This window comes from Ranitomeya imitator, chromosome 9, assembly GCF_032444005.1.
Source record: "Ranitomeya imitator isolate aRanImi1 chromosome 9, aRanImi1.pri, whole genome shotgun sequence".
Taxonomy (NCBI): Eukaryota; Metazoa; Chordata; class Amphibia; order Anura; family Dendrobatidae; genus Ranitomeya; species Ranitomeya imitator.
The window spans coordinates 146695906-146722696 of NC_091290.1; the positions used below are offsets into that span (position 1 = coordinate 146695906).

Sequence of the window (26791 nt, forward strand, 5' to 3'; positions counted from 1 at the left end):
CTCAACGAGGTCATCGTTCTACCTTCCTTTTGTCCAGCTCCGGCTCATCCCCTGGAGTGATCGTTGAACAGGCTGGACCTCGTCAGGGCAGAGAGGATCTACTGGGATAGAACGTCCACTTTCCAGAAGACGGATTCCTTTTTCGTCATTCCTGATGGCACGCGCAGAGGCCAGCCGACTTCTAAAGCGACTATTGCTCGCTGGATCAGAATGGCAATTTTTGGAGGCTTACCGGGTCAAGAACAGAGTGCCCCCTCCTGGGATTAAGGCTCACTCTACCCGGGCAGTGGGCGCCTCCTGGGCGGTGCACCACAGGGCTTCCGCCTAACAGCTTTGCAAAGCGGCAACTTGGTCTTCCATCCACACATTCGCCAAATTTTACAAGGTCCATACCTACGCTTCGGCGGACGCCAGCCTAGGCAGAAGGATCTTGCAGGCGGCAGTGGTGAGTCCCCTGACCTGATGGAAGTCTGTTTTTCCTGCCCTAGGGACTGCTTTGGGACGTCCCATGGTTCCTGTGTCCCCAATGAGAGGCGATAAAGAAAACAGGATTTTTGGTTGCTTACCGTAAAATCTGTTTCTTGAAGCCTCCATTGGGGGACACAGCTCCCTCCCAATTCTTCTGTTCTATGACTGTTCTCACGTTTACAGTTCTCAAGTTTGTGGTTATGGTTTTCAACCTTGCTACTTATCTCCTACTGCTTTCTCACTAACTGAAGAGTATAATGCCAGTCGGTGGGGTGTATACTGCAGAGGAGGAGCTAACTTTTTTATTTGCATAGTGGCAGCAGCATACACCCATGGTTCCTGTGTCCCCCAATGGAGGCTTCAAGAAACAGATTTTACGGTAAGCAACCAAAAATCCTGTGTTTTTTTTTTTTTTTTTTTTTTTTTTTTTTTTTTTTTAAATATTGGGTTAGTGTTCACACCACAAGTGCTCGCAAAGTGGGGAGTTTTTGTAGGTTGCAAATAGATGGCGATGTCACTGGAAATGTTTGTTGTAATCTATGCAGACAAAATGTGGTTGGAGAAGTGGTAATGGAGGTCTGGGTCAGATGGAAAGGCAGGAAAAGTGAACGACCCGGATCAGAACGTCATGTGTTAAGTTAGTGTGTATATACCTGACTGTAATAACGTGTATGTTCTGCGGGACTGGCATGTACCAATATATGGTTACTGTAAGGTGGTAATACTTCTCTTTTTAGTAGTGTTTTTTTTTTTTTTTTTTGTTTTTTTTTTATTAACGGGTTAATGTGTTTGCGTCATTATGTAGTAGGTGTGTGGTGGTATCATCATTGGTCTTTGTATATTAAGTCTTTGTTGTGTAGTGGTTATGGTAGTGGACATTGTGTAGCCATATTCATTAGTATTTTATAGTAGTCATGTTGATGATAATGGTCTTTGTATTGTGTGTTGTTGGCTAGCAACAGTGTGTCACGGATCCCTACTCCGTGATGTCACTTATTCGTCACGTGCCTGCTCTCACACGTGACTTGGGTTTGTGCCTGCAAGGGTTAATCTATCTCCCCACTCTCAGTCCAGCATTCAACCTCTGTCCTATGCTGTAATGGGAGCATAAATCACACACGGACCCAGGCCACACACCCGCTCATACTCACTGCCACCACTCATTGAACACATGGGCAATGAGTCCCAGAACTAATAATACTAATACAAATGTCTTTCTCCTTCGCCTCATTGGGGGACACAGGACCATGGGTTATGCTGCTGTCACTAGGAGGCTGACACTAAGCTGAGACAAAAAAAGGTTAGCTCCTCCCCTGCAGTATACACCCTCATGCTGGCTTCCAGACACCCAGTTCAAGCTTAGTGTCTGTAGGAGGCACACTGATTTTTAATCTCTCGGATTTTTTCTTTTTAATCTATTCCGGACGAAGGGGGCGACGGATTCTTTCAAGGTCCGATCTCCCCCGAACCAACAACAGGCGAGCACGGGAGTTTCACCTCACCGTATCCTCTCCTGCGACGTGGGAGCCACTGCCTGAGCTGACCTTTTTCTGGGCGACTGTTTTTTTTCCCTAAAAGGGCGCCGATCTCCCCGCTCTTTACAGACGAGCACTGGTGTTTTACCTCCAGTATCCTCCTCTGCAGCCAGGCCTTTTTATTGCCGGACATGTGCCCTGTCCACCAGGTTCTACCCTCGGCTGTACAGTGGCCCTATCCCCGTGGCGTCCGTGCAGACCACACTGCATCACCAATGTTCTGTGTGACTCGGGTGGTGGACGGTTCCTCTCCACCCCCCTGTCTGGGGCTGGTGGATGGAGGCTTCCCAACCCCTGCACCGTCCCAGCCATCCTAAGGCTCCTCTCACCTCCTCGGGGTGTCTCGTGGGGGATGGGGGGGGTCGCCGGCGGTCCGGAGGGCTCCTCCTAACATGGCACATTGGGGGCTGTAGCGCAGTATCGGTGGGCTGAAGCGTCGGCACTTTGCGGCCGCGCGCCGGGCCGAGGCCGCAAATTTAGCCCCCGGCTTCGGCCTAGCCGCTGGTCGCTGCCGATAGGCTCCGCCCACTCCTGCGCATCATCGGCGGCGCCGCCCCCCGGTCCCTGGCGCTTCTCGCAGCCGCCGAGATCTCTCTCCTGATCTCGGCGACCATCTTGGTCCTCAATGCACGCCGCAGCTCCAGCTCTGCCGCAGCTCCTAGGTGTCACAGCGCCCACGTGCAGCCAGTTTCCTATCTCAGGCTTCACAGTCCGGCTTCCCAGGACAGTGGGACACAGGACCGGGGTAATGAGACATCGTCAGCTTCTCCTCTGCAGCGTCGCCCTCTGCTTCCCAGGCCAGTTTATAGCCCCTGTGGGTTTTTTTGCATTAGAATTATGTCGCAGTCTAGGTCTAAAAAATCCTCTAAGGTGCATACGACCTTTTTTTCTGCGTGTACCAAGGAGCCCTCCACCGCCACCGACTCTGGCGTACCTAGTCCCCCCCCCCCCCCCCCTCCCCCGTGGGTCGCTTCACTCTCGCAGTCCGTGGATTTTTTTAGCCAACGCCATCAAATCCATTCAAAATCCTCACGGGGAACGGGGTAATCCGTTACAGGCGTTAAGATATCCCTCCATAGCAGGGGAATCGTCGGTCAGCAGGGGCCGCTCTCTCCATAAAGAGGCTCGGTCATCCCGAAAACGGATCCGCACTACCTCTCCTGAGCGCTCTCCTCGCCGCTCAGACTCTGGCGGCTCCACCTCTCGCTCACCCTCTTTGGGGGCTCACAGCGTTCACGACTCTGATCATGAGTCCGAGGTATCATTGGACCCGGAGGCCCCGGAGTTCAGAGCTACGGTTGACTCCCTCATTGTTGCAGTCAATCACGCACTTAAGGTGGATGATGACGCTAATTCCGCTCCGGAACACGCGGTCTCTTTTACCAGATCCAAACGTTCCCACAAATCTTTTGCCTCTCATCCAGCCTTTCTGGATATAGTCAGGCGTCATAGGGAGCATCCAGATAAGCGTTTCTCGGGTAAGAAGGACCTGGTATCAAAGTATCCCTTCTCAGCGGATCTCGTGAAAGACTGGACGGATCCTCCTTTAGTAGATCCGCCGGTCTCACGCCTAGCTTCTAAAACGCTTCTTTCAGTTCCGGAGGGCGCTTCAATTAAGAGTCCCACTGAACGCCAGCTAGACTCTCTAGCTCGTTCAGTGTATGAAGCCTCTGGCTCTTACCTGTCCCCCTCCTTCGCCGCGGCTTGGGTGACCAAGGCTATGGTTTCCTGGGCGGATGCTCTAGCGAAATCCATTAATGAACAGGACCTCCCGTCTGAGATGGCAGACCTAGCCAAGCAGTTAGCCATGGCTAGCGATTACGTGATGTTCGCATCCCTCGACGCGGCGAATTGCGCAGCATCGGCGGCTTCCAACGCCATCGCTATCAGAAGGGCTCTTTGGCTCAGGGAGTGGCGCGCAGATTCCTCCTCTAAGAAATCTCTGATCTCACTCCCATTTCAGAGCGGGCGACTTTTCGGCGAAAAGCTTGACCAGCTTATTTCCGACGCCACAGGGGGAAAGAGCAAGTTCCTTCCCCAACAGAGGCCCAAGGCGGCTTTCCAGCGCCAGCCTTACTTTTGCTTTCGGTCTTCCCAGATCAGACCGTTCCGCCCGCACAGACAGACGCTCGTCCCTCCTTCAGGCCGAATCCTTCCTGGCGCGGGAAACCGAGGCAGCCCAGAACCCGAAGTTCCAGACCTCCCAGATTCCCGTCTCAATGACTCGGGAACGGTGCCAGTCGATACCATCAGAGTAGGCGGACGCCTACTCCTTTTTCAGCAAACCTGGCTCTCCGTCGTGCACGACGAATGGGTCAGGGATCTGGTATCGTCTGGCTACAAGATAGAGTTCTCCTCTCCTCCTCCAACTCGGTTTTTCCCCTCTCGTCATCCCAGTTCGGCAGCTCAGTCTCGCGCTCTTCTTTGCGCCATTCATGCTCTCCGCCAGAGCGGGGTCATTGTTCCGGTCCCGGAACACGAGAGGTTCAAAGGTTTCTACTCAAACCTCTTCGTCGTGCCTAAGAAGGACGGAAAGGTACGACCCATTTTTGGATCTCAAACTCCTGAACAAGTGCGTAAGTGTCCGGCACTTCAGGATGGAATCCCTCAGACCGGTCATCTCTTCGATGGAAAGAGGGGAATTCTTGGCCTCGATAGACATCAAGGATGCCTATCTTCACATCCCGATTTTCCCACCTCATCAAAGGTTCCTCCGCTTTGCCGTTATGGAGGACCACTTCCAGTTCACGGCTTTACCCTTTGGTCTTGCCACGGCGCCCAGGGTATTCACCAAGGTCATGGTGGCTGTCATGGCCATCCTTCATTCTCGAGGAGTCGTCGTGTTACCTTACTTAGACGATCTCCTCATAAAGGGCCCATCTTTCCAAGCCTGCGAGTCAAGCGTCCACATTACCCTGGATTCTCTTTCGCGCCTGGGCTGGCTGGTCAACTTGGACAAGTCCTCTCCCGTTCCTGCCCGTCGGATCTCCTTTCTGGGAATGATCCTGGACACTTCAAGGGGGCTGGTCTTGCTTCCCCGGTCCAAGGCCCAAGCGCTTCATCAGGGAGCCCTAGCGCTATGCCATCCTCGTCCGCGAACCATTCGTTTCGCCATGAAGATCCTGGGGAAGATGGTTGCAGCAATCGAAGCGGTTCCCTTTGCTCAACTACATCTCCGTCCCTTGCAACAGGCTCTGCTGGACAACTGGGACAGGAGTCTCTCATCTCTTGACCGTCCTTGCCCCCTGTCCCCGCGGGTCAGACAATCACTCGTATGGTGGACCCTGGGCTCGTCTCTTCTCCAGGGGAAGTCATTCCTCCCGATCCGCTGGTTAGTGGTAACTACCGACGCCAGTCTTCTTGGCTGGGGGGCGGTGTTTCTTCACCACTCTGCCCAGGGCCGTTGGACAGTTCGGGAATCTAGACTCCCCATCAACATCCTGGAGATTCGCGCTATCAGACTTGCTCTGAGTCGCTTTCACGCCCTGCTCGCTGGTCACCCAGTACGAGTCCAATCGGACAACGTCACAGCAGTGGCTTACATCAACCACCAGGGGGGTACCCGCAGCAGGGCGGCGATGCAGGAAGTCTCCCTCATCCTTCGTTGGGCCGAAACCAACCATTCCATCATCTCTGTGGTGCACATTCCGGGAGTCGAGAACTGGGCGGCGGACTTCCTGAGCCGCCAGGGCCTTGCCTCGGGGGAGTGGGAACTCCACCCAGAGGTTTTTCACCAGATCTGTCTTCGCTGGGGGACCCCGGACGTGGATCTGATGGCGTCCAGATTGAACACCAAAGTCCACAACTTCATTGCTCGATCTCGGGATCCCCAGGCCATAGGAGTGGACGCGCTGATTTCTCCGTGGCATCAATTTCAGCTCCCATACGTGTTCCCTCCCCTTCCCTTACTGCCGAAGGTGATCCGAAAGATCAAGACGGAGGGAGTTCCAGTTATCCTGGTCGCCCCAGACTGGCCTCGTCGTGCTTGGTACGCGGAGCTCGTAGCCGACGTTCCCTTGCGGTTGCCAGACCTCCCAGACCTGCTTCGCCAAGGACCGATCTACCATCAGAGCTCCGGGGCCCTACGTTTAACGGCGTGGCTGTTGAAACCTGGATTCTAACTCGTGCCGGTTTCTCTCAGCAGGTCATCCCCACCATGTTAAGCGCTCGCAAGGCGTCTTCCGCCTCCATCTACCACCGCGTCTGGAAATCCTTCTTCTCATGGTGCAGGCTCCGGGGTCACCCTCCGCTCGTTTTCTCTATCCCTTGCATCTTGAATTTCCTTCAGGCTGGTCTGGATTCCGGTTTGGCCCTGAGTTCCCTCAAGGGTCAGATCTCAGCGTTATCCGTGCTTTTCCAGCATAGGATCGCCACCAACCTTCAGGTCAAGACCTTCATTCAGGGAGTCTCCCATGTGGTTTCCCCCCTACAGGATGCCGTTAGAGACCTGGGATCTCAACTTGGTCCTGGGGGTTCTTCAGGAACCTCCGTTCGAACCCCTTCAGGACGTCCCGCTCTCTGTTCTCTCTTGGAAGGTTGCCTTCCTGGTAGCGGTGACGTCCATCAGAAGGGTTTCAGAGCTCGCCGCTTTATCATGCCGGGCTCCTTTCCTTGCCTTTCATCAGGACAAGGTAGTCCTACGTCCTTCTCCGGCGTTTCTTCCGAAGGCGGTCTCTTCTTTCCACCTCGATGAGGACATCATTCTTCCCTCCTTTTGCCCGCAGCCCAAACATAGGGTCGCGAAGGCTCTCCATACTCTGGACGTGGTAAGGGCCCTCAGGAGGTACATTTCCAGAACGGCTCACTTCAGAAAATCGGACGCCCTTTTCGTGCTCCCGGAGGGTCACAGAAAGGGTTTGGCTGCGTCTAAATCCACGATAGCCAGATGGATCCGATCTGCTATCCAGGAATCCTATCGGGTTAGGGGCAGTCCTATCCCGGCGGGGATTAGAGCTCACTCCACTCGGTCGATGGGTGCTTCCTGGGCCATCCGGCACCAGGCAACTGCGGAGAAGGTTTGCAAGGCCGCAACGTGGTCCAGCCTGCATACTTTCACAAAGCATTACAATGTTCACATTCACTCCTCTGCGGACGCGGCCCTTGGCAGATGTATCCTGCAGGCGGCCGTTGTGCATTTGTAGTCAGATGGTACACGGAGTTATTTGGTTGTATTGTTTCCCTCCCAGGGACTGCTTTGGGACGTCCCATGGTCCTGTGTCCCCCAATGAGGCGAAGGAGAAATAGGGATTTTTGTGTGTACTCACCGTAAAATCCTTTTCTCCGAGCCACTCATTGGGGGACACAGCACCCACCCTGGTAGCCTTTCGGCTCGTGATCTTGTTTTTTGATCTTGACTGTTTGTTTGACATGTTATATTCTAATGTTGTTATATTGTTACTATCCTACTGCTTTTGCACTGAACTGGGTGTCTGGAAGCCAGCATGAGGGTGTATACTGCAGGGGAGGAGCTAACCTTTTTTTGTCTCAGCTTAGTGTCAGCCTCCTAGTGACAGCAGCATAACCCATGGTCCTGTGTCCCCCAATGAGTGGCTCGGAGAAAAGGATTTTACGGTGAGTACACACAAAAATCCCTATATCACTCATAAGGCTCACACACCTTTTGGCTATGGATTCTTTAGAACATTCAAGGTTCAACATGTTAAAGGTATATACTTTTAATAGCAAAAGTTCAATGCTTACAATTAGAAAAAGGTATAAAAATATGATAAGACATACAACTTATGCAAACAATGTCAAAATAAACAGGAGAAAACTTACAGAAATTATCTAGCTGGTAGTTTGCTTTCTGCTCCCTGAGGGGGGGTGAATGGGAATATATACACATATTTCACCACACAGTGGTATATTGTATAGATGCTTTTTTAAAATGGCTATAGGGGGGGTCATATGGGGAAACATGTACTTTGGGGCTTGGACTCCTTCTGATCTTTTAGGACCCTAGCAATGCCCCTGCCGTACTGTGTGTTAACATGTCTGAGTTTCTTCAGTTGTATATTTGTAGGTAAGCTGTTATGGTACCATATCTAAGCAGTATGCTTGGTTCTGGTACTGTATCGATGTAGTAATCTAGATTATGGTACCATATGTATGCTATAAGCTTGGTATTGTTCCCTTATCTATGTAGTAGACTTAGTAAGTTGTTCTGCTCCCATATCTCTGTAGTAAGCTTGGTTCTGCTCCCATATCCCTGTAGTAAGCTTGGTTCTGCTCCCTTATCCCTGTAGTAAGCTCGGTTTTGTTCCCATACAGGTGCATTTCACAAAATTAGCCGAGACCCCTAATTTCGCCACAAAAAACTGGGAAAACTTAATGACTCGAATATAAGTCTAGGGTTCAAAATGCAGCAGCTAACGGTAAATGTGAAAAATAAAAATAGATACCAATAAAAGTAAAATAAATTGAGACATCAGTAGATTAAGTGTTTTTGAATATCCATATTGAATCAGGAGCCTCATATAAAGTTCATGATGGGCCCCATAAGATGCTCCATATTAAAATATGCCCCATACAATGCTGCACAAATGTTGATTATGACCCCATAAGATGCTCCATAGAGATATTTGCCCCATATAATGCTGCACATGGTCCCATAAGATGCTCCATAGAGATATTTGCCCCATATGCTGTTGCTGCGATTTAAAAAAAAAAAAAAAAAAATCACATACTCTCCTCCAGTTGCTCAGCCCCCCGACACTTGCTATAGTCACCTGCTGCGTTCCACCGTCGGTGCCGCTGTGTCTTCCGTGTCCTCTGCACTGACCGTTCAGGCAGAGGGTGGCGCGCGCACTAATCGCGTCATTGCGCCCTCTGACCTGAGCGTCACTGCGGAAGACGGAGCGGCGCCTGACGGTGGGACAGGTGAACATGCCCTGGTGCGGTCCCTGGTTCTCCGGGCGCTGACAGCTTCTTCCTGTATTGAGCGGTCACATGGTACTGCTCATTACAATAATGAATATGCGGCTCCATCCCTATGGGAGTCGAGTTGTGTCCATATTCATTACTGTAATGAGCGGTACCATGTGACCGCTCAACACTGTTAGAAGCTGCCGGAGAACCAGGGACCGCGCCATGAGCAGGTGAGTATTAAGACAGCTGCCGCTCCCCCTTCCCTGCTGTCCCCTGGGAATGACCCGAGTATAAGCTGAGGGGCAATTTCAGCCTAAAAAAAATAAGCTGAAATTCTCGGCTTATACTCGAGTATATACGGTAATTTATTTCAGTTCAATACAAAAAGTGCAACTGATATAATTAGTCATTACAAATAGAATTATGTATTTCAAGAGTTTAGTTCTGTTGATTTTGGTGATTATGGCTTACAGCCGATAAACTCAAGTCATTATCTCAATAAATTAGAATACTTAATAACACTAGCTTGAGAATTTATTTTAACATCTGAAATCTTGGCCTACTGAAATGTATGCTCAGTAAATACACTCTACTTGGTCGGAGCTCATTTTGCATCAGTTGCTGCATCAATGCGGCGTAGCATGGAGGCGATCAGCCTGTGGCACTGCTGAGTTACTATAGAAGCCCAGGTTGCTTTGATAGCAGCCTTCAGCTCATCTGCATTGTTGGGTCAGGTGTCTCATCTTCCTCTTGACATTACTCCACAGATTCTCTATGGGGTCAAGGTCTGGCGAGTTTGCTGCCAATCAAGCACAGTGATACTGCTGTGTGTAAACCAGGTATTGGTACTTTTCGCAGTGTGGACAGGGGCCAAGTCCTGCTGGAGAATGAAGTTTCCATCTCCAAAAAGCTTGTCTGCATGGGGGAAGCATGAAGTGCTCTAAAATGTCCTGGTAGACGGCTGCGCTGACAATGGTCTTGATAAAACGCAGTCGACCTACACCAGCAGATGACATGGCTCCCCAAACCATCACTGATTGTGGAGACTTCACACTTGACCTCCAGCAGCTTGGATTGTGGCCTCTCCACTCTTCCCCCAGACTCTGGGATCTTGATTTCCAAGGTCTAGTGCAAAGTCTCCACAATCAGTGATGGCTTGTGGAGCCATGTCATCTGCTGGTGTAGATCCACTGTGTTGTATCAAGACTAAAATTTCCTGGTAGGCGGCTGCGCTGACTTTAGAGCACTTCATGATTCCCTCTGCCGATAAGCTTTTGGAGATGGAAATTTAATTCTCCAGCAATTGTCATCCGTCCACACTGCCAAAAGTACCAATACCTGGTTTAAAAACAACACTATCACTGTGTCAGATTGGCAGCAAACTCGTCTGACCTTAACCCCATAGAGAATCTATGGAGTATTGTCAAGAGGAAGATGACACCAGACCCAACAATGCAGATGAGCTGAAGACTGCTATCAAAGCAACCTGGGCTTCCATAACCCCTCAGCAGTGCCACAGGCTGATCACCTCCATGCCACGCCGCATTGATGCAGTAATTGATGCAAAAGGAGCCCCGACCAAGTATTGAGTGCATTTACCGAACATACATTTCAGTCGGCCAACATTTCAGATGTTAAAATTTTTTTTCAAGCTAGTGTTTTAAAGTATTCTTATTTACGGATATAATGACTTCAGGGTTTTCATTGGCTGTAAGCAATAAAAAAAAAATTAAAAGAAATAAACACTTGAAATGGTTATTACAAATTGAGTGATCTATCTAATATACGAGATTAACTTTGTATTAAAGAACTGAAATTAACTTTTGTATTCTAATTTTGAGATGCACCTTTATCTCTGTATTAAGCTCTGTTCAGCTCCCATATCTCTGTTGTAAGCTCGGTTCTGCTCCCATATCTCTGTAGTAAGCTCGGTTCTGCTCCCATATCTCTGTAGTTAGCTCTGGTCTGCTCTCATATCTCTCTAGGAAGCTCGAATCTGCTTCCTTATATCTCTCTAGTAAACTCTATTAAGCTCCCTTATTATATAGTAAGCCGAGTTCTAATCCCATATCTCTGTAGTAAGCTCAGTTCTGCTATATATCTCTATAGTAAGCTGCTTTCATTTTCAATATGTTCCTAGTAAGTTCGGTTCTGCTTCCATATTTCTGTATTAAGCTTGGTTGTGCTCCCATATCTCTCTAGGAAGCTGTTCTGCTCCCATATCTTTATAGTAAGCTTAAGGTACCTTCACACTGAACAATATCGCTAGCGATCCGTGACGTTGCAGCATTCTGGCTAGCGATATCGTTGAGTGTGACAGGCAGCAGCGATCAGGATCCTGCTGTGCCATCGTTGGTCGCTGCAGAAAGTCCAGAACTTTGTTTCGTCGCTTGACTTCCTGCAGACATTGCTGAATCGGCGTGTGTGATGCTGATTCAACGATGTCTTCACTGGTAAACATCGGGTTACTAAGCGCAGGGCCGCGCTTAGTAACCCGATGTTTACCCTGGTTACCAGCGTTAAAGTAAAAAAAAAAAAAACTCTACATACTTGCCTTCCGCTGTCTGTCCTCCGGCGCTCTGCTTCTCTGCACTGTGAGCGCCGGCCAGCCAGCAAGCAGAGCACAGCGGTGACGTCACCGCTGTGCTTTCCGGCCGGCGCTCAGTCAGTGCAGAGAAGCAGAGCGCCGGGGGACAGACAGCGGAAGGTAAGTATGTAGCTTTTTTTTTTTCTTTTTTTTTTTACTTTTACGCTGGTAACCAGGGTAAACATCGGGTTACTAAGCGCGGCCCTGCGCTTAGTAACCCGATGTTTACCTTGGTTACCAGGGGACCGGCATCGTTGGTCGCTGGAGAGCTGTCTGTGTGACAGCTCTCCAGCGACCAAACAGCGAGGCTGCAGCGATCGGGATCGTTGTCTGGATCGCTGCAGCGTCGCTAAATGTGACGGTACCTTTAGTTCTCTTCCCATATTTCTCTAGGAAGCCGTTTTGCTCCCATATCTCTGTAGTAAGGTCTATGTTCCCTTTTCTCTGTAGTAAGCGCTGTTCTGCCCCCATATATCTGTAGTAAGCTTGGTTCTGCTCCCATATCTCCAAATTATGCTAGGTTTTGCTCCCATATCTCTATAGTAAGCTGCTTTCATTTTCAATATATCCCTAGTAAGCTTGGTTCTGCTCCCATGTCTCAGTAGTAAGCGCGGTTTTGCTCCCATATCTCTGTAGTAAGCTCGGTTCTGTTCCCGTATCTCTGTATTAAGCTTGGTTGTTCTCCCATGTCTCTCTAGGAAGCTGTTTTTCTCCCATATCTTACTAGTAAGCTCGGTACTGCTCCCATATCTCCAAATTACGCTTGGTTTTGCTCCCATATCTCTCTAGTAAGCTCTGTGCTCCCATATGTCTGTAGTAAGCTCTGTTCTGCTCCCTTTTTCTCTGTTAAGCTTGGTTGTGCTCCCGTATCTCTAGTAAGCTCGGTTCTGCTCCCATATCTCTGTAGTATGCGCTGTTGTGCTCCCATATCTGTGTAGTAAGCTCTGTACTGCTCCCATATCTGTGTAGTAAGCTTGGTTCTGCTCCCATATCTCTGTAGTAAGCTTGGTTCTGCTCCCATATCTCCGAATTACGCTTGGTTTTGCTCCCATGTCTCTGTAGTAAGCTCGGTTCTGCTCCCATATCTCTAGTAAGCTTGGTTCTGCTCCCTTTTCCCTGTAGTAAGCTCTGTTCTGCTCCTTAATCTGTCGTAAGCTCTGTTCTGCTCCCATATCTCCAAATTACGCTTGGTTCTGCTCCCTTATCTCTAGGAAGCTGTTCTGCTCCCATATCTCACTAGTAAGCTCTGTTCTGCTCCCATATCTCTGTAGTAAGCTCGGTTCTGCTCCCACATCTCCGAATTATGCTTGGTTTTGCTCCCATATCTCTGTAGTGAGCTCTGTTCTGCTCCTTAATCTCTGTATTATCCTCTGTGCTCCCATATGTCTGTAGTAAGCTCTATTGTGCTCCAGGATCTCTGTAGGAAGATCTGTTGTGCTCCCTTTTCTCTGTAGTAAGCTCTGTTCTGCTCCCATATCTCCAAATTACGCTTGGTTTTTTTCCCATATCTTTGTAGTAAGCTTGGTTCTGCTCCCTTTTCTCTGTAGTAAGCTCGGATCAGTAATCATATCTCTCTAGGAAGGTCAAATCTGCTTTCTTATCTCTAGTAAACTCTATTCAGCTCCCTTACTACTATATAGTAAGCGGAGTTCTGCTCCCATATCTCTGTAGTAAGCTCTGTTCTGCTTCCTTATCTTACTAGTAAGCTTGGCTCTGCTCCCATATCTCCGAATTACGCTTTGTTCTGCTCCCATATCTCTAGGAAGCTGTTCTGCTCCCATATCTCACAATTAAGCTCTGTTCTGCTTCCTTATCTTACTAGTAAACTTGGTACTGCTTCCATATCTCTGTAGTAAGCTCTATTGTGCTCCAGTATCTCTGTAGTAAGCGTCGTTGTGCTCCCTTTTTTCTGTAGTAAGCTCTGTTCTGCTCCCATATCTGTCGTAAGCTTGGTTCTGCTCCCATATCTCTGCACTAAGCTCAGTTCTGCTCCCATATCTGTCGTAAGCTTGGTTCTGCTCCCATATCTCTGTAGTAAGCTCTGTTGTGCTCCCATATCTCTGTAGTAAGCTTGTTTCTGCTCCCATTTTTCTGTAGTAAGCCTTGTTCTGCTCCCATATCTCTGTAGTAAGCTCAGTTCTGCTCCCATCTCTGTAGTAATCTTGGTTCTACACCCATATCTCTGTAGTAAGCTTGGTTCTGCTCCCTTTTCCCAGTAGTAAGCTTAGTTCTGCTCTGTATCTCTAGGAAGCTCGAATCTGCTTCCTTATATCTCTAGTAAACTCATTCAGCTCCCTTACTATATAGTAAGCTGAGTTCTACTCCCATACCTCTGTAGTAAGCTCTGTTCTGCTCCCATATCTCCGAATTACGCTTGGTTTTGCTCCCATATCTCACTAGTAAGCTCGATACTGCTCCCATATCTCTGTAGTAAGCTCAGTTCTGCTCCCATATCTTTGTAGTAAGCTCTATTGTGCTCCAGTATCTCTGTAGTAAGCTATGTTCTGCTTCCATATCTCTAGGAAGCTGTTCTGCTCCCATATCTCACTATTAAGCTCAGTTCTGCTCACATATCTTTGTAGTAAGCTATGTTGTGCTCCCTTTTCTCTGTAGTAAGCTCGGATTAGCTCTCATATCTCTCTAGGAAGGTCAAATCTGTTTCCTTATATCTCAAGTAAACTCTATTCAGCTCCCTTACTATATAGTAAGCGGAGTTCTGCTCCCATATCTCTGTAGTAAGCTCTGTTCTGCTTCCTTATCTTACTAGTAAGCTTGGTACTGCTTCCATATCTCACTATTAAGCTCGGTTCTGCTCCCATATCTTTGAATTACGCTTGGTTTTGCTCCCATATCTCTGTAGTAAGCTCAGTTCTGCTCCCATATCTGTGTAGTAAGCTTGGTTTTACATCCATATCTCTGTAGTAAGCTCGGATCAGCTCTCATATCTCTAGTAAGCTTGGTTCTCCTCCCTATTACCAGTAGTAAGCTCGGTTCTGCTCCCATATCTCCGAATTATGCTTGGTTCTGCTCCCATATCTCTAGGAAGCTGTTCTGCTCCCATATCTCACTAGTACGCTCTGTTCTGCTTCCATATCTCTGTAGTAAGCTCTATTGTGCTCCAGGATCTCTGTAGTAAGCTCTGTTCTGCTCCCATATCTGTGTAGTAAGCTTGGTTTTACATCCATATCTCTGTAGTAAGCTCGGATCAGCTCTCATATCTCTAGTAAGCTTGGTTCTCCCTATTACCAGTAGTAAGCTCGGTTCTGCTCCCATATCTCCGAATTACGCTTGGTTCTGCTCCCATATCTCTAGGAAGCTGTTCTGCTCCCATATCTCACTATTAAGCTCTGTTCTGCTTCCATATCTCTGTAGTAAGCTTGGTTCTGCTCCCACATCTCCTAATTACGCTTGGTTTTGCTCCCATATCTCTGTAGTGAGCTCTGTTCTGCTCCTTAATCTCTGTATTATTCTCTGATGTGCTCCCATATCTCTGTAGTAAGCTCAGTTCTGCTATATATCTCTAGTAAGCTGCTTTCAGTTTCAATATGTATCTAGTAAGCTTCGTTCTGCTCCCATATCTGTGTCGTTAGCTCTGTTCTGCTCCCATATCTTTCTAGTAAGCTTCGTTCTACTCCCATACCTCTGTAGTAAGCTTGGCTGTGCTCCCATGTCTCTCTAGGATGCTGTTCTGCTCCCATATCTCTGAATTACGTTTGGTTTTGCTCCCATATCTTTGTACTAGCTGAAGAGCCCGGCGTTGCCTGGGCATAGTAAATATCTGTGGTTAGTTATAGCACCTCACTTCTCTTATTTTCCCATCACGCCTTTCATTTTCTCCCTCACTCCTCTCATTCCCCCCTAACACTTGTCATTTCAACCTCACATCTGTCATTTTCTGATCACTCCATTATTTTTCCTCACTCCTCTCATTTTGCACTCACACCTTGTCATTTTCACCTCACACCTCTCATTTTCACCGCATCACCTCAGTATATACATGTTTGTCATCTCCCTTATATATAGTATACATCTGTATGGCATCTCCTGTATATAGTATATACCTGTATGTCATCTCCCCTGTATATATTATATACCTGCTGTGTCATCTCCCCTATATATAGTATATACCTGTATGTCATCTCCTCCTGTATATAGTATATACCTGTGTCATCTCCCCTGTATATAGTATATACCTGTAGGTCATCTGCTCCTGTATATAGTATATACCTGTGTCATCTCCTCCTGTATTAGACCTCGTTCACACGTTATTTGCTCAGTATTTTTACCTCAGTATTTGTAAGCTAAATTGGCAGCCTGATAAATCCCTAGCCAACAGGAAGCCCTCCCCCTGGCAGTATATATTAGCTCACACATACACATAATAGACAGGTCATGTGACTGACAGCTGCCGTATTTCCTATATGGTACATTTGTTGTAGTTTGTCTGCTTATTAATCAGATTTTTATTTTTGAAGGATAAGACCAGACTTGTGTGTGTTTTAGGGCGAGTTTCGTTTGTCAAGTTGTGTGAGTTGCGTGTGGCGACATGCATGTAGCGACTTTTGTGAGATGAGTTTTGTGTAGCAACTTTTTGTGTCGAGTTGCATGTGACAGGTTAGTGTCGCAACTTGTGTGCAGCAAGTTTTGCGCGTGGCGAGTTTTGTGTGGTGCCTTTTGAGTATGTGTGAGGCAAATTTTGCATGTGTTGCAACTTTTGTGCATGTGGCAATTTTTCCGCGTGTGCAAGTTTTACGTGTGGCGAGTTTTCCATGAGGTGAGTTTTGCACTTGTGGCGAGTTTTGCAAGAGCCTAGTTTTTGCATGTGGCGAGTTCTGCATGTGGCGAGTTTTGAGCGGCGACTTTTGTGTTTCGACTTTTATGTGGCGAGGTTGGAGAATGTGTGGTGAAATGTGTGCTGAGGGTCACATGTGTTCAAGCACGTGGTAGTGTGTGGCGCATTTTGTGTGTGTGTTCATATCCCTGTGTGTGGTGAGTATCCCATGTCGGGGCCCCACCTTAGCAACTGTACGGTATATACTCTTTGGCGCCATCGCTCTCACTCTTTACATCCCCTTGTTCACATCTGGCAGCTGTCAATTTGCCTCCAACACTTTTATCCTTTCACTTTTTTCCCCATTATGTAGATAGGGGCAAAATTGTTTGGTGAATTGGAACGCGCGGGCTTAAAATTTCACCTCACAATATAGCCTATGACGCTCTCGGGGTCCAGACGCGTGACTGTACAAAATTTTGTGGCTGTAGCTGCGACGGTGCAGATGCCAATCCCGGACATACATACACACAGCTTAGTTTTGCTCCCATATCTTTGTATTAAGCTTGGTTCTGCTCCCATATCTCTGTAGTAAGCTCTGTTCTATTCCATATATCTCTAGTAAGATAGGTTCTGGTTTGATATATCTGTATTTAGCTCTGTTCTGCAAGTGTGACCCCGGCCTAGTATCCCTCCATGTTTTTCATCATGTTTTTAAAAAAACATCACTTTAGACAGCTCTATGGCCTTATGTTCCTGAGTTAACTCTCCCCTGTTGTCTTCTAAACGTTAGTCATAATCTGCTCCCTCTTAATCATGTGCCACCATTGACTACTTTCATCACTGTGCAGAATATCATCAGTGATATCACATTTTATGCTTTTTCAGGTTTTCCAGATTCCAGCTAGACAGTTTGTCGAAGACTTGATGCTCCTAAAGTTTTATAAGAGTAAGAAAGGCACAAGAAAGTCCCTGCAGAGCTGGTTAGAGGTAAGAAATGGGAGCTGTGACGATAGTTACTGTCCGCACGCTCTGCTCATAATACCAGTAGTAAGAGCCCTAAGATTTCTTGAGATATATATATATATCTAATTTTTTTTTATGTTTTTGTTTTTTATTCCTTCATTATTGTTGCAGTATGCAAGCATATTTTATTGGACTATTTTTAAATGGAACCATTGTACAGCAATTTTATACTTGCTCGTAAACGGTTTTGCTGCTATACTTACTGACCATCACTGTCTGTTCCTCTTCAGTTTTCTTTGCCATATGCACGAAGATACAGTCGGTGCATTACTATGATGCTGCAGAACGGATACCACAGTTCGGCTTCATGCATCGCCCTGAAAACTATCCTATGGTAACGTCGTTACCCTGGCTCAGTACAATGTCTGGCAGAATGGGATGTGACGTTTAGTGGTTATATATATTTATTTGTTATAATGTTTTTAAAAGGAAGGCAGCGCAGTTAATGGTCTGGGCATGGTTTTGGGGGAATATTTTAATTTTAAAGAAGGTCATGCAGAAAAGTGAGTGGTGCGATCAGTAATGAGACCCATCACATCACCTTATTCCAGGGTTACAAGCACATGTTCACAATGGCCTTCTGTGAACGTTAGTCGCAGTGACCCTGGAACAAGACGTGTGATGGCTTTAGATGAGAGAACTTGTTCAGTGGGCATGTTCGGATAAATGGAGCTACATTCCTCTGATTAAACCGGGCAGGTTCACAAAAAAAAAAAAAAAAAACAGTTGTGTATTAGTGCAAATGAGAACAGACGAGCAGAGGAATAAACCTGTTTTATTCAGATTTGAGCTTTACCTCCAGTAAATAAATTATTTTTAGTTTTATGATGAACTATAACAAAATACGACTCACGTCAGACTCAAATATTGTGAAAACGACAGAGAAAAAGTTCATTAAATACATAATTCTATTTTTGAAAAAGTGTTTTTTTTAATAAATTGTACAAACTGTGCAGCTTTAAGTAAATTTGTCACTGAGAGGAAGCCGATAATAAACTATATACAAGGAGTGGGAAAAATTACATGTGAGTGGGTCACTAAGTCGTCTGTTATAGGGGCTGATGCCTGGGGGCTTCCGCTCTGTCATATCCAGCATCTTGTCACACCTAGAAAATAAAATGGGGACTGGAGTCAGTAAAGTGCATGTGTTATTAATACCGGGAAAATACAAGATAGATGTGACACACACACACACACACACACACACACACACACACACACACACACACACACACACACACACACACACACACACACACACACACTTACACACACTTACTTTCCTGGTAGAACGCTGCGCTGACTTTAGTCTTGATATAACACGGTGGATCTACACCAGCAGATGACATGACTCCCAAACCATCACTGATTGTGGATACTTTGCACTAGACCTTGGAAATCAAGAGTCTGAATCCAAGCTGCTGGAGGTCAAGTGTGAAGTCTCCACAATCAGTGATTGTTTGGGGAGCCATGTCATCTGCTGGTGTAGGTCGACTGCGTTTTATCAAGACCATTTTCACCGCAGCCGTCTACCAGGACATTTTAGCTCTTAGAGATGGCCTCGTCCACATTGCGAAAAGTACCAATGTAATGACTATTTCATGAGTAACTTTTTTGTATTGAACTGATATACGCATACATACACATTTATAATATCAAAAAGTTGTGTATTTTTGTTTTTGTGCGCTTGTGTATGTTTTGTGCGCTTGTGTATGTGCGTGTATTTGTGCGTGTATTTTTGTGTGTATTTTTGTGTGTATTTGTGCGTGTATTTTTGTGTGTATTTTTGTGTGTATTTGTGCGTGTATTTTTGTGTGTATTTGTGCGTGTATTTGTGCGTGTATTTTTGTGTGTATTTGTGCGTGTATTTTTGTGTGTATTTTTGTGTGTATTTTTGTGTGTATTTTTGTGTGTATTTTTGTGTGTATTTTTGTGTGTATTTTTGTGTGTATTTTTGTGTGTATTTGTGCGTGTATTTTTGTGTATTTTTGGGTATTCTTGTGCGTGTATTTGTGCGTGTATTTTTGCGTGTATTTTTGCGTGTATTTGTGTGTATTTTTGCGTGTATTTTTGGGTATTCTTGTGCGTGTATTTGTGTGTGATTTGTGCGTGTATTTTTGTGTGTATTTTTGGGTATTGTGCGTGTATTTGTGCGTGTATTTTTGTGTGTATTTTTGGGTATTCTTGTGCGTGTATTTTTGTGTGTATTTTTGTGTGTATTTTTGGGTATTTTTGGGTATTCTTTTGTGTGTATTTTTGGGTATTTTGTGTGTATTTTTGGGTATTCTTTTGTGTGTATTTGTGCGTGTATTTTTGTGTGTATTTGTGTGTATTTGTGCGTGTATTTGTGCGTGTATTTTTGCGTGTATTTGTGCGTGTATTTTTGTGTGTATTTTTGGGTATTTGTGCGTGTATTTTTGGGTATTCTTGTGCGTGTATTTGTGCGTGTATTTTTGTGTGTATTTTTGCGTGTATTTTTGGGTATTCTTGTGCGTGTATTTGTGCGTGTATTTGTGCGTGTATTTTTGTGTATTTGTGCGTGTATTTTTGTGTATTTTTGCGTGTATTTTTGCGTGTATTTTTGGGTATTCTTGTGCGTGTATTTGTGCGTGTATTTGTGCGTGTATTTGTGCGTGTATTTGTGTGTGTATTTGTGTGTGTATTTGTGTGTGTATTTTTGTGTGTATTTTTGTGTGTATTTTTGTGTGTATTTTTGGGTATTCTTGTGCGTGTATTTTTGTGTGTATTTGTGTGTATTTTTGTGTGTATTTGTGCGTGTATTTTTGTGTATTTTTGGGTATTCTTGTGCGTGTATTTGTGCGTGTATTTGTGCGTGTATTTTTGCGTGTATTTTTGCGTGTATTTTTGCGTGTATTTTTGTGTGTATTTTTGTGTGTATTTTTGTGTGTATTTTTGGGTATTCTTGTGCGTGTATTTTTGTGTGTATTTTTGGGTATTCTTGTGCGTGTATTTTTGTGTGTATTTTTGTGTGTATTTTTGTGTGTATTTTTGGGTATTCTTGTGCGTGTATTTTTGTGTGTATTTGTGTGTATTTGTGTGTATTTGTGCGTGTATTTTTGTGTATTTTTGTGTATTTTTGGGTATTCTTGTGCGTGTATTTTTGCGTGTATTTTTGCGTGTATTTTTGGGTATTCTTGTGCGTGTATTTGTGCGTGTATTTGTGCGTGTATTTTTGCGTGTATTTGTGTGTGTATTTGTGTGTGTATTTTTGTGTGTATTTTTGGGTATTCTTGTGCGTGTATTTTTGTGTGTATTTTTGTGTATTTGTGCGTGTATTTTTGTGTGTATTTTTGTGTATTATTGTGTATTTGTGCGTGTATTTGTGCGTGTATTTTTGTGTGTATTTGTGCGTGTATTTGTGTGTGTATTTTTGGGTATTCTTGTGCGTGTATTTGTGTGTGTATTTTTGGGTATTCTTGTGCGTGTATTTTTGTGTATTTGTGCGTGTATTTTTGTGTGTATTTTTGTGTATTTGTGCGTGTATTTTTGTGTTTTTTGTGTGTATTTTTGTGTGTATTTTTGGGTATTCTTGTGCGTGTATTTGTGCGTGTATTTTTGCGTGTATTTGTGCGTGTATTTTTGGGTATTCTTGTGCGTGTATTTTTGTGTGTATTTTTGTGTATTTGTGCGTGTATTTTTGGGTATTCTTGTGCGTGTATTTTTGTGTGTATTTTTGTGTATTGTGTATTTGTGCGTGTATTTGTGCGTATTTGTGCGTGTATTTTTGTGTGTATTTTTGGGTATTTGTGCGTGTATTTTTGTGTTTTTTGTGTGTATTTTTGTGTGTATTTTTGGGTATTCTTGTGCGTGTATTTGTGCGTGTATTTTTGCGTGTATTTTTGGGTATTCTTGTGCGTGTATTTTTGTGTGTATTTTTGTGTATTTGTGCGTGTATTTTTGGGTATTCTTGTGCGTGTATTTTTGTGTGTATTTTTGTGTATTATTGTGTATTTGTGCGTGTATTTGTGCGTGTATTTTTGTGTGTATTTTTGGGTATTCTTGTGCGTGTATTTTTGTGTGTATTTTTGGGTATTCTTTTGTGTGTATTTTTGGGTATTCTTTTGTGTGTATTTTTGTGTGTATTTTTGTGTATTTTTGGGTATTCTTGTGCGTGTATTTTTGTGTATTTGTGCGTGTATTTTTGTGTATTTGTGCGTGTATTTGTGCGTGTATTTGTGCGTGTATTTGTGCGTGTATTTTTGCGTGTATTTTTGGGTATTCTTGTGCGTGTATTTTTGTGTATTTGTGCGTGTATTTTTGGGTATTCTTTTGTGTGTATTTTTGTGTATTTTTGTGTATTCTTGTGCGTGTATTTTTGTGTATTTGTGCGTGTATTTGTGCGTGTATTTTTGCGTGTATTTTTGCGTGTATTTTTGGGTATTCTTGTGCGTGTATTTTTGTGTGTATTTGTGTGTATTTTTGTGTGTATTTGTGTGTTTGTGCGTGTATTTTTGTGTATTTTTGCGTGTATTTTTGTGTGTATTTTTGGGTATTCTTGTGCGTGTATTTTTGTGTGTATTTGTGTGTATTTTTGTGTGTATTTGTGTGTTTGTGCGTGTATTTTTGTGTATTTTTGGGTATTCTTGTGCGTGTATTTGTGCGTGTATTTGTGCGTGTATTTGTGCGTGTATTTTTGTGTGTATTTTTGTGTGTATTTTTGTGTGTATTTTTGTGTATTTTTGCGTGTATTTTTGCGTGTATTTTTGCGTGTATTTTTGGGTATTCTTGTGCGTGTATTTGTGCGTGTATTTTTGCGTGTATTTTTGCGTGTATTTTTGGGTATTCTTGTGCGTGTATTTGTGCGTGTATTTTTGCGTGTATTTGTGTGTGTATTTGTGTGTGTATTTTTGTGTGTATTTTTGGGTATTTGTGCGTGTATTTTTGGGTATTTTTGTGCGTGTATTTTTGCGTGTATTTGTGCGTGTATTTGTGTGTGTATTTTTGTGTGTATTTTTGGGTATTCTTGTGCGTGTATTTGTGTGTGTATTTTTGTGTGTATTTTTGGGTATTTTTGGGTATTCTTTTGTGTATTTTTGGGTATTCTTTTGTGTGTATTTTTGTGTGTATTTTTGTGTATTCTTGTGCGTGTATTTTTGTGTATTTGTGCGTGTATTTGTGCGTGTATTTTTGTGTATTTTTGTGTGTATTTTTGTGTGTATTTTTGTGTGTATTTTTGTGTGTATTTTTGGGTATTCTTGTGCGTGTATTTTTGTGTGTATTTGTGTGTATTTTTGTGTGTATTTGTGTGTATTTGTGCGTGTATTTTTGGGTATTTTTGGGTATTCTTGTGCGTGTATTTGTGCGTGTATTTGTGCGTGTATTTGTGCGTGTATTTTTGTGTGTATTTTTGTGTATTTTTGTGTGTATTTTTGTGTGTATTTTTGGGTATTTTTGCGTGTATTTTTGTGTGTATTTTTGCGTGTATTTGTGCGTGTATTTTTGTGTGTATTTTTGTGTGTATTTTTGTGTGTATTTGTGCGTGTATTTTTGGGTATTCTTGTGCGTGTATTTTTGTGTGTATTTGTGCGTGTATTTGTGTGTATTTGTGTGTATTTGTGCGTGTATTTTTGCGTGTATTTTTGCGTGTATTTTTGGGTATTCTTGTGCGTGTATTTTTGTGTGTATTTTTGTGTGTATTTTTGGGTATTTTTGAGTATTCTTTTGTGTGTATTTTTGGGTATTCTTTTGTGTGTATTTTTGTGTGTATTTTTGGGTATTCTTGTGCGTGTATTTTTGTGTGTATTTGTGGGTATTCTTGTGCGTGTATTTTTGCGTGTATTTGTGTGTGTATTTGTGTGTGTATTTTTGCGTGTATTTTTGGGTATTCTTGTGCGTGTATTTTTGGGTATTTGTGCGTGTATTTTTGGGTATTTTTGGGTATTTTTGAGTATTCTTTTGTGTGTATTTTTGGGTATTCTTTTGTGTGTATTTTTGTGTGTATTTTTGGGTATTCTTGTGCGTGTATTTTTGTGTGTATTTGTGGGTATTCTTGTGCGTGTATTTTTGTGTGTATTTTTGTGTTTTTTGTGTGTATTTTTGGGTATTCTTGTGCGTGTATTTTTGTGTGTATTTTTGTGTATTTGTGCGTGTATTTTTGTGTGTATTTTTGTGTATTATTGTGTATTTGTGCGTGTATTTGTGCGTATTTGTGCGTGTATTTTTGTGTGTATTTGTGCGTGTATTTGTGTGTGTATTTTTGGGTATTCTTGTGCGTGTATTTGTGTGTGTATTTGTGCGTGTATTTTTAGGTATTCTTGTGCGTGTATTTTTGTGTGTATTTTTGTGTATTTGTGCGTGTATTTGTGTGTGTATTTGTGCGTGTATTTTTGTGTGTATTTTTGGGTATTCTTGTGCGTGTATTTGTGCGTGTATTTTTGTGTATTTGTGCGTGTATTTTTGTGTGTATTTTTGGGTATTCTTGTGCGTGTATTTTTGTGTGTATTTTTGGGTATTTTTGGGTATTCTTTTGTGTATTTTTGGGTATTCTTTTGTGTGTATTTTTGTGTGTATTTTTGTGTATTCTTGTGCGTGTATTTTTGTGTATTTGTGCGTGTATTTGTGCGTGTATTTGTGTGTATTTTTGTGTGTATTTTTGTGTGTATTTTTGTGTGTATTTTTGTGTGTATTTTTGTGTGTATTTTTGGGTATTCTTGTGCGTGTATTTTTGTGTGTATTTGTGTGTATTTTTGTGTGTATTTGTGTGTATTTGTGCGTGTATTTTTGTGTATTTTTGGGTATTCTTGTGCGTGTATTTGTGCGTGTATTTGTGCGTGTATTTGTGCGTGTATTTTTGTGTGTATTTTTGTGTATTTTTGTGTGTATTTTTGTGTGTATTTTTGGGTATTTTTGCGTGTATTTTTGTGTGTATTTTTGCGTGTATTTGTGCGTGTATTTTTGTGTGTATTTTTGTGTGTATTTTTGTGTGTATTTGTGCGTGTATTTTTGGGTATTCTTGTGCGTGTATTTTTGTGTGTATTTGTGCGTGTATTTGTGTGTATTTGTGTGTATTTGTGCGTGTATTTTTGCGTGTATTTTTGCGTGTATTTTTGGGTATTCTTGTGCGTGTATTTTTGTGTGTATTTTTGTGTGTATTTTTGGGTATTTTTGAGTATTCTTTTGTGTGTATTTTTGGGTATTCTTTTGTGTGTATTTTTGTGTGTATTTTTGGGTATTCTTGTGCGTGTATTTTTGTGTGTATTTGTGGGTATTCTTGTGCGTGTATTTTTGCGTGTATTTGTGTGTGTATTTGTGTGTGTATTTTTGCGTGTATTTTTGGGTATTCTTGTGCGTGTATTTTTGGGTATTTGTGCGTGTATTTTTGGGTATTTTTGAGTATTCTTTTGTGTGTATTTTTGGGTATTCTTTTGTGTGTATTTTTGTGTGTATTTTTGGGTATTCTTGTGCGTGTATTTTTGTGTGTATTTGTGGGTATTCTTGTGCGTGTATTTTTGTGTGTATTTTTGTGTTTTTTGTGTGTATTTTTGGGTATTCTTGTGCGTGTATTTTTGTGTGTATTTTTGTGTATTTGTGCGTGTATTTTTGTGTATTATTGTGTATTTGTGCGTGTATTTGTGCGTATTTGTGCGTGTATTTTTGTGTGTATTTGTGCGTGTATTTGTGTGTGTATTTTTGGGTATTCTTGTGCGTGTATTTGTGTGTGTATTTGTGCGTGTATTTTTAGGTATTCTTGTGCGTGTATTTTTGTGTGTATTTTTGTGTATTTGTGCGTGTATTTGTGTGTGTATTTGTGCGTGTATTTTTGTGTGTATTTTTGGGTATTCTTGTGCGTGTATTTGTGCGTGTATTTTTGTGTATTTGTGCGTGTATTTTTGTGTGTATTTTTGGGTATTCTTGTGCGTGTATTTTTGTGTGTATTTTTGGGTATTTTTGGGTATTCTTTTGTGTATTTTTGGGTATTCTTTTGTGTGTATTTTTGTGTGTATTTTTGTGTATTCTTGTGCGTGTATTTTTGTGTATTTGTGCGTGTATTTGTGCGTGTATTTTTGTGTATTTTTGTGTGTATTTGTGCGTGTATTTTTGTGTATTTTTGGGTATTCTTGTGCGTGTATTTTTGTGTGTATTTGTGTGTATTTTTGTGTGTATTTGTGTGTATTTGTGCGTGTATTTTTGTGTATTTTTGGGTATTCTTGTGCGTGTATTTGTGCGTGTATTTGTGCGTGTATTTGTGCGTGTATTTTTGTGTGTATTTTTGTGTATTTTTGTGTGTATTTTTGTGTGTATTTTTGGGTATTTTTGCGTGTATTTTTGTGTATTTTTGGGTATTCTTGTGCGTGTATTTGTGCGTGTATTTGTGCGTGTATTTGTGCGTGTATTTTTGTGTGTATTTTTGTGTATTTTTGTGTGTATTTTTGTGTGTATTTTTGGGTATTTTTGCGTGTATTTTTGTGTGTATTTTTGCGTGTATTTGTGCGTGTATTTTTGTGTGTATTTTTGTGTGTATTTTTGTGTGTATTTGTGCGTGTATTTTTGGGTATTCTTGTGCGTGTATTTTTGTGTGTATTTGTGCGTGTATTTGTGTGTATTTGTGTGTATTTGTGCGTGTATTTTTGCGTGTATTTTTGCGTGTATTTTTGGGTATTCTTGTGCGTGTATTTTTGTGTGTATTTTTGTGTGTATTTTTGGGTATTTTTGAGTATTCTTTTGTGTGTATTTTTGGGTATTCTTTTGTGTGTATTTTTGTGTGTATTTTTGGGTATTCTTGTGCGTGTATTTTTGCGTGTATTTGTGTGTGTATTTGTGTGTGTATTTTTGCGTGTATTTTTGGGTATTCTTGTGCGTGTATTTTTGGGTATTTGTGCGTGTATTTTTGGGTATTTTTGGGTATTTTTGAGTATTCTTTTGTGTGTATTTTTGGGTATTCTTTTGTGTGTATTTTTGTGTGTATTTTTGGGTATTCTTGTGCGTGTATTTTTGTGTGTATTTGTGGGTATTCTTGTGCGTGTATTTTTGTGTGTATTTTTGTGTTTTTTGTGTGTATTTTTGGGTATTCTTGTGCGTGTATTTTTGTGTGTATTTTTGTGTATTTGTGCGTGTATTTTTGTGTGTATTTTTGTGTATTATTGTGTATTTGTGCGTGTATTTGTGCGTATTTGTGCGTGTATTTTTGTGTGTATTTGTGCGTGTATTTGTGTGTGTATTTTTGGGTATTCTTGTGCGTGTATTTGTGTGTGTATTTGTGCGTGTATTTTTAGGTATTCTTGTGCGTGTATTTTTGTGTGTATTTTTGTGTATTTGTGCGTGTATTTGTGTGTGTATTTGTGCGTGTATTTTTGTGTGTATTTTTGGGTATTCTTGTGCGTGTATTTGTGCGTGTATTTTTGTGTATTTGTGCGTGTATTTTTGTGTGTATTTTTGGGTATTCTTGTGCGTGTATTTTTGTGTGTATTTTTGTGTGTATTTTTGGGTATTCTTTTGTGTGTATTTTTGGGTATTCTTTTGTGTGTATTTTTGTGTATTTGTGCGTGTATTTGTGCGTGTATTTGTGCGTGTATTTTT

At 42.9% G+C, this 26791-nt stretch overlaps 2 protein-coding genes across 4 annotated transcripts in view; one reads left to right on the forward strand and one right to left on the reverse strand.

Moving 5' to 3' along the window:
• KCTD19 (potassium channel tetramerization domain containing 19) overlaps positions 1–18176 on the forward strand; it is a 44950-nt gene extending 26774 nt beyond the window's left edge. Inside the window, exons 15-16 of the mRNA XM_069738435.1 lie at positions 17117–17218; positions 17485–18176. Coding sequence (XP_069594536.1) covers positions 17117–17218; positions 17485–17592 — 210 coding nt within the window. The 3' untranslated portion in view covers positions 17593–18176. The remainder of the gene's footprint in view (positions 1–17116; positions 17219–17484) is intronic.
• The window catches only part of PLEKHG4 (pleckstrin homology and RhoGEF domain containing G4), a 118757-nt gene continuing 109977 nt past the window's right edge, over positions 18012–26791 (reverse strand). For all 3 annotated transcript variants that reach the window (XM_069739334.1, XM_069739335.1, XM_069739336.1), the window contains one exon: positions 18012–18360. Coding sequence is in view for 1 of the 3 variants with exons in the window: in XM_069739336.1 (XP_069595437.1) it covers positions 18355–18360 (6 nt within the window). In the remaining 2 variants the exon portion in view is untranslated. The remainder of the gene's footprint in view (positions 18361–26791) is intronic.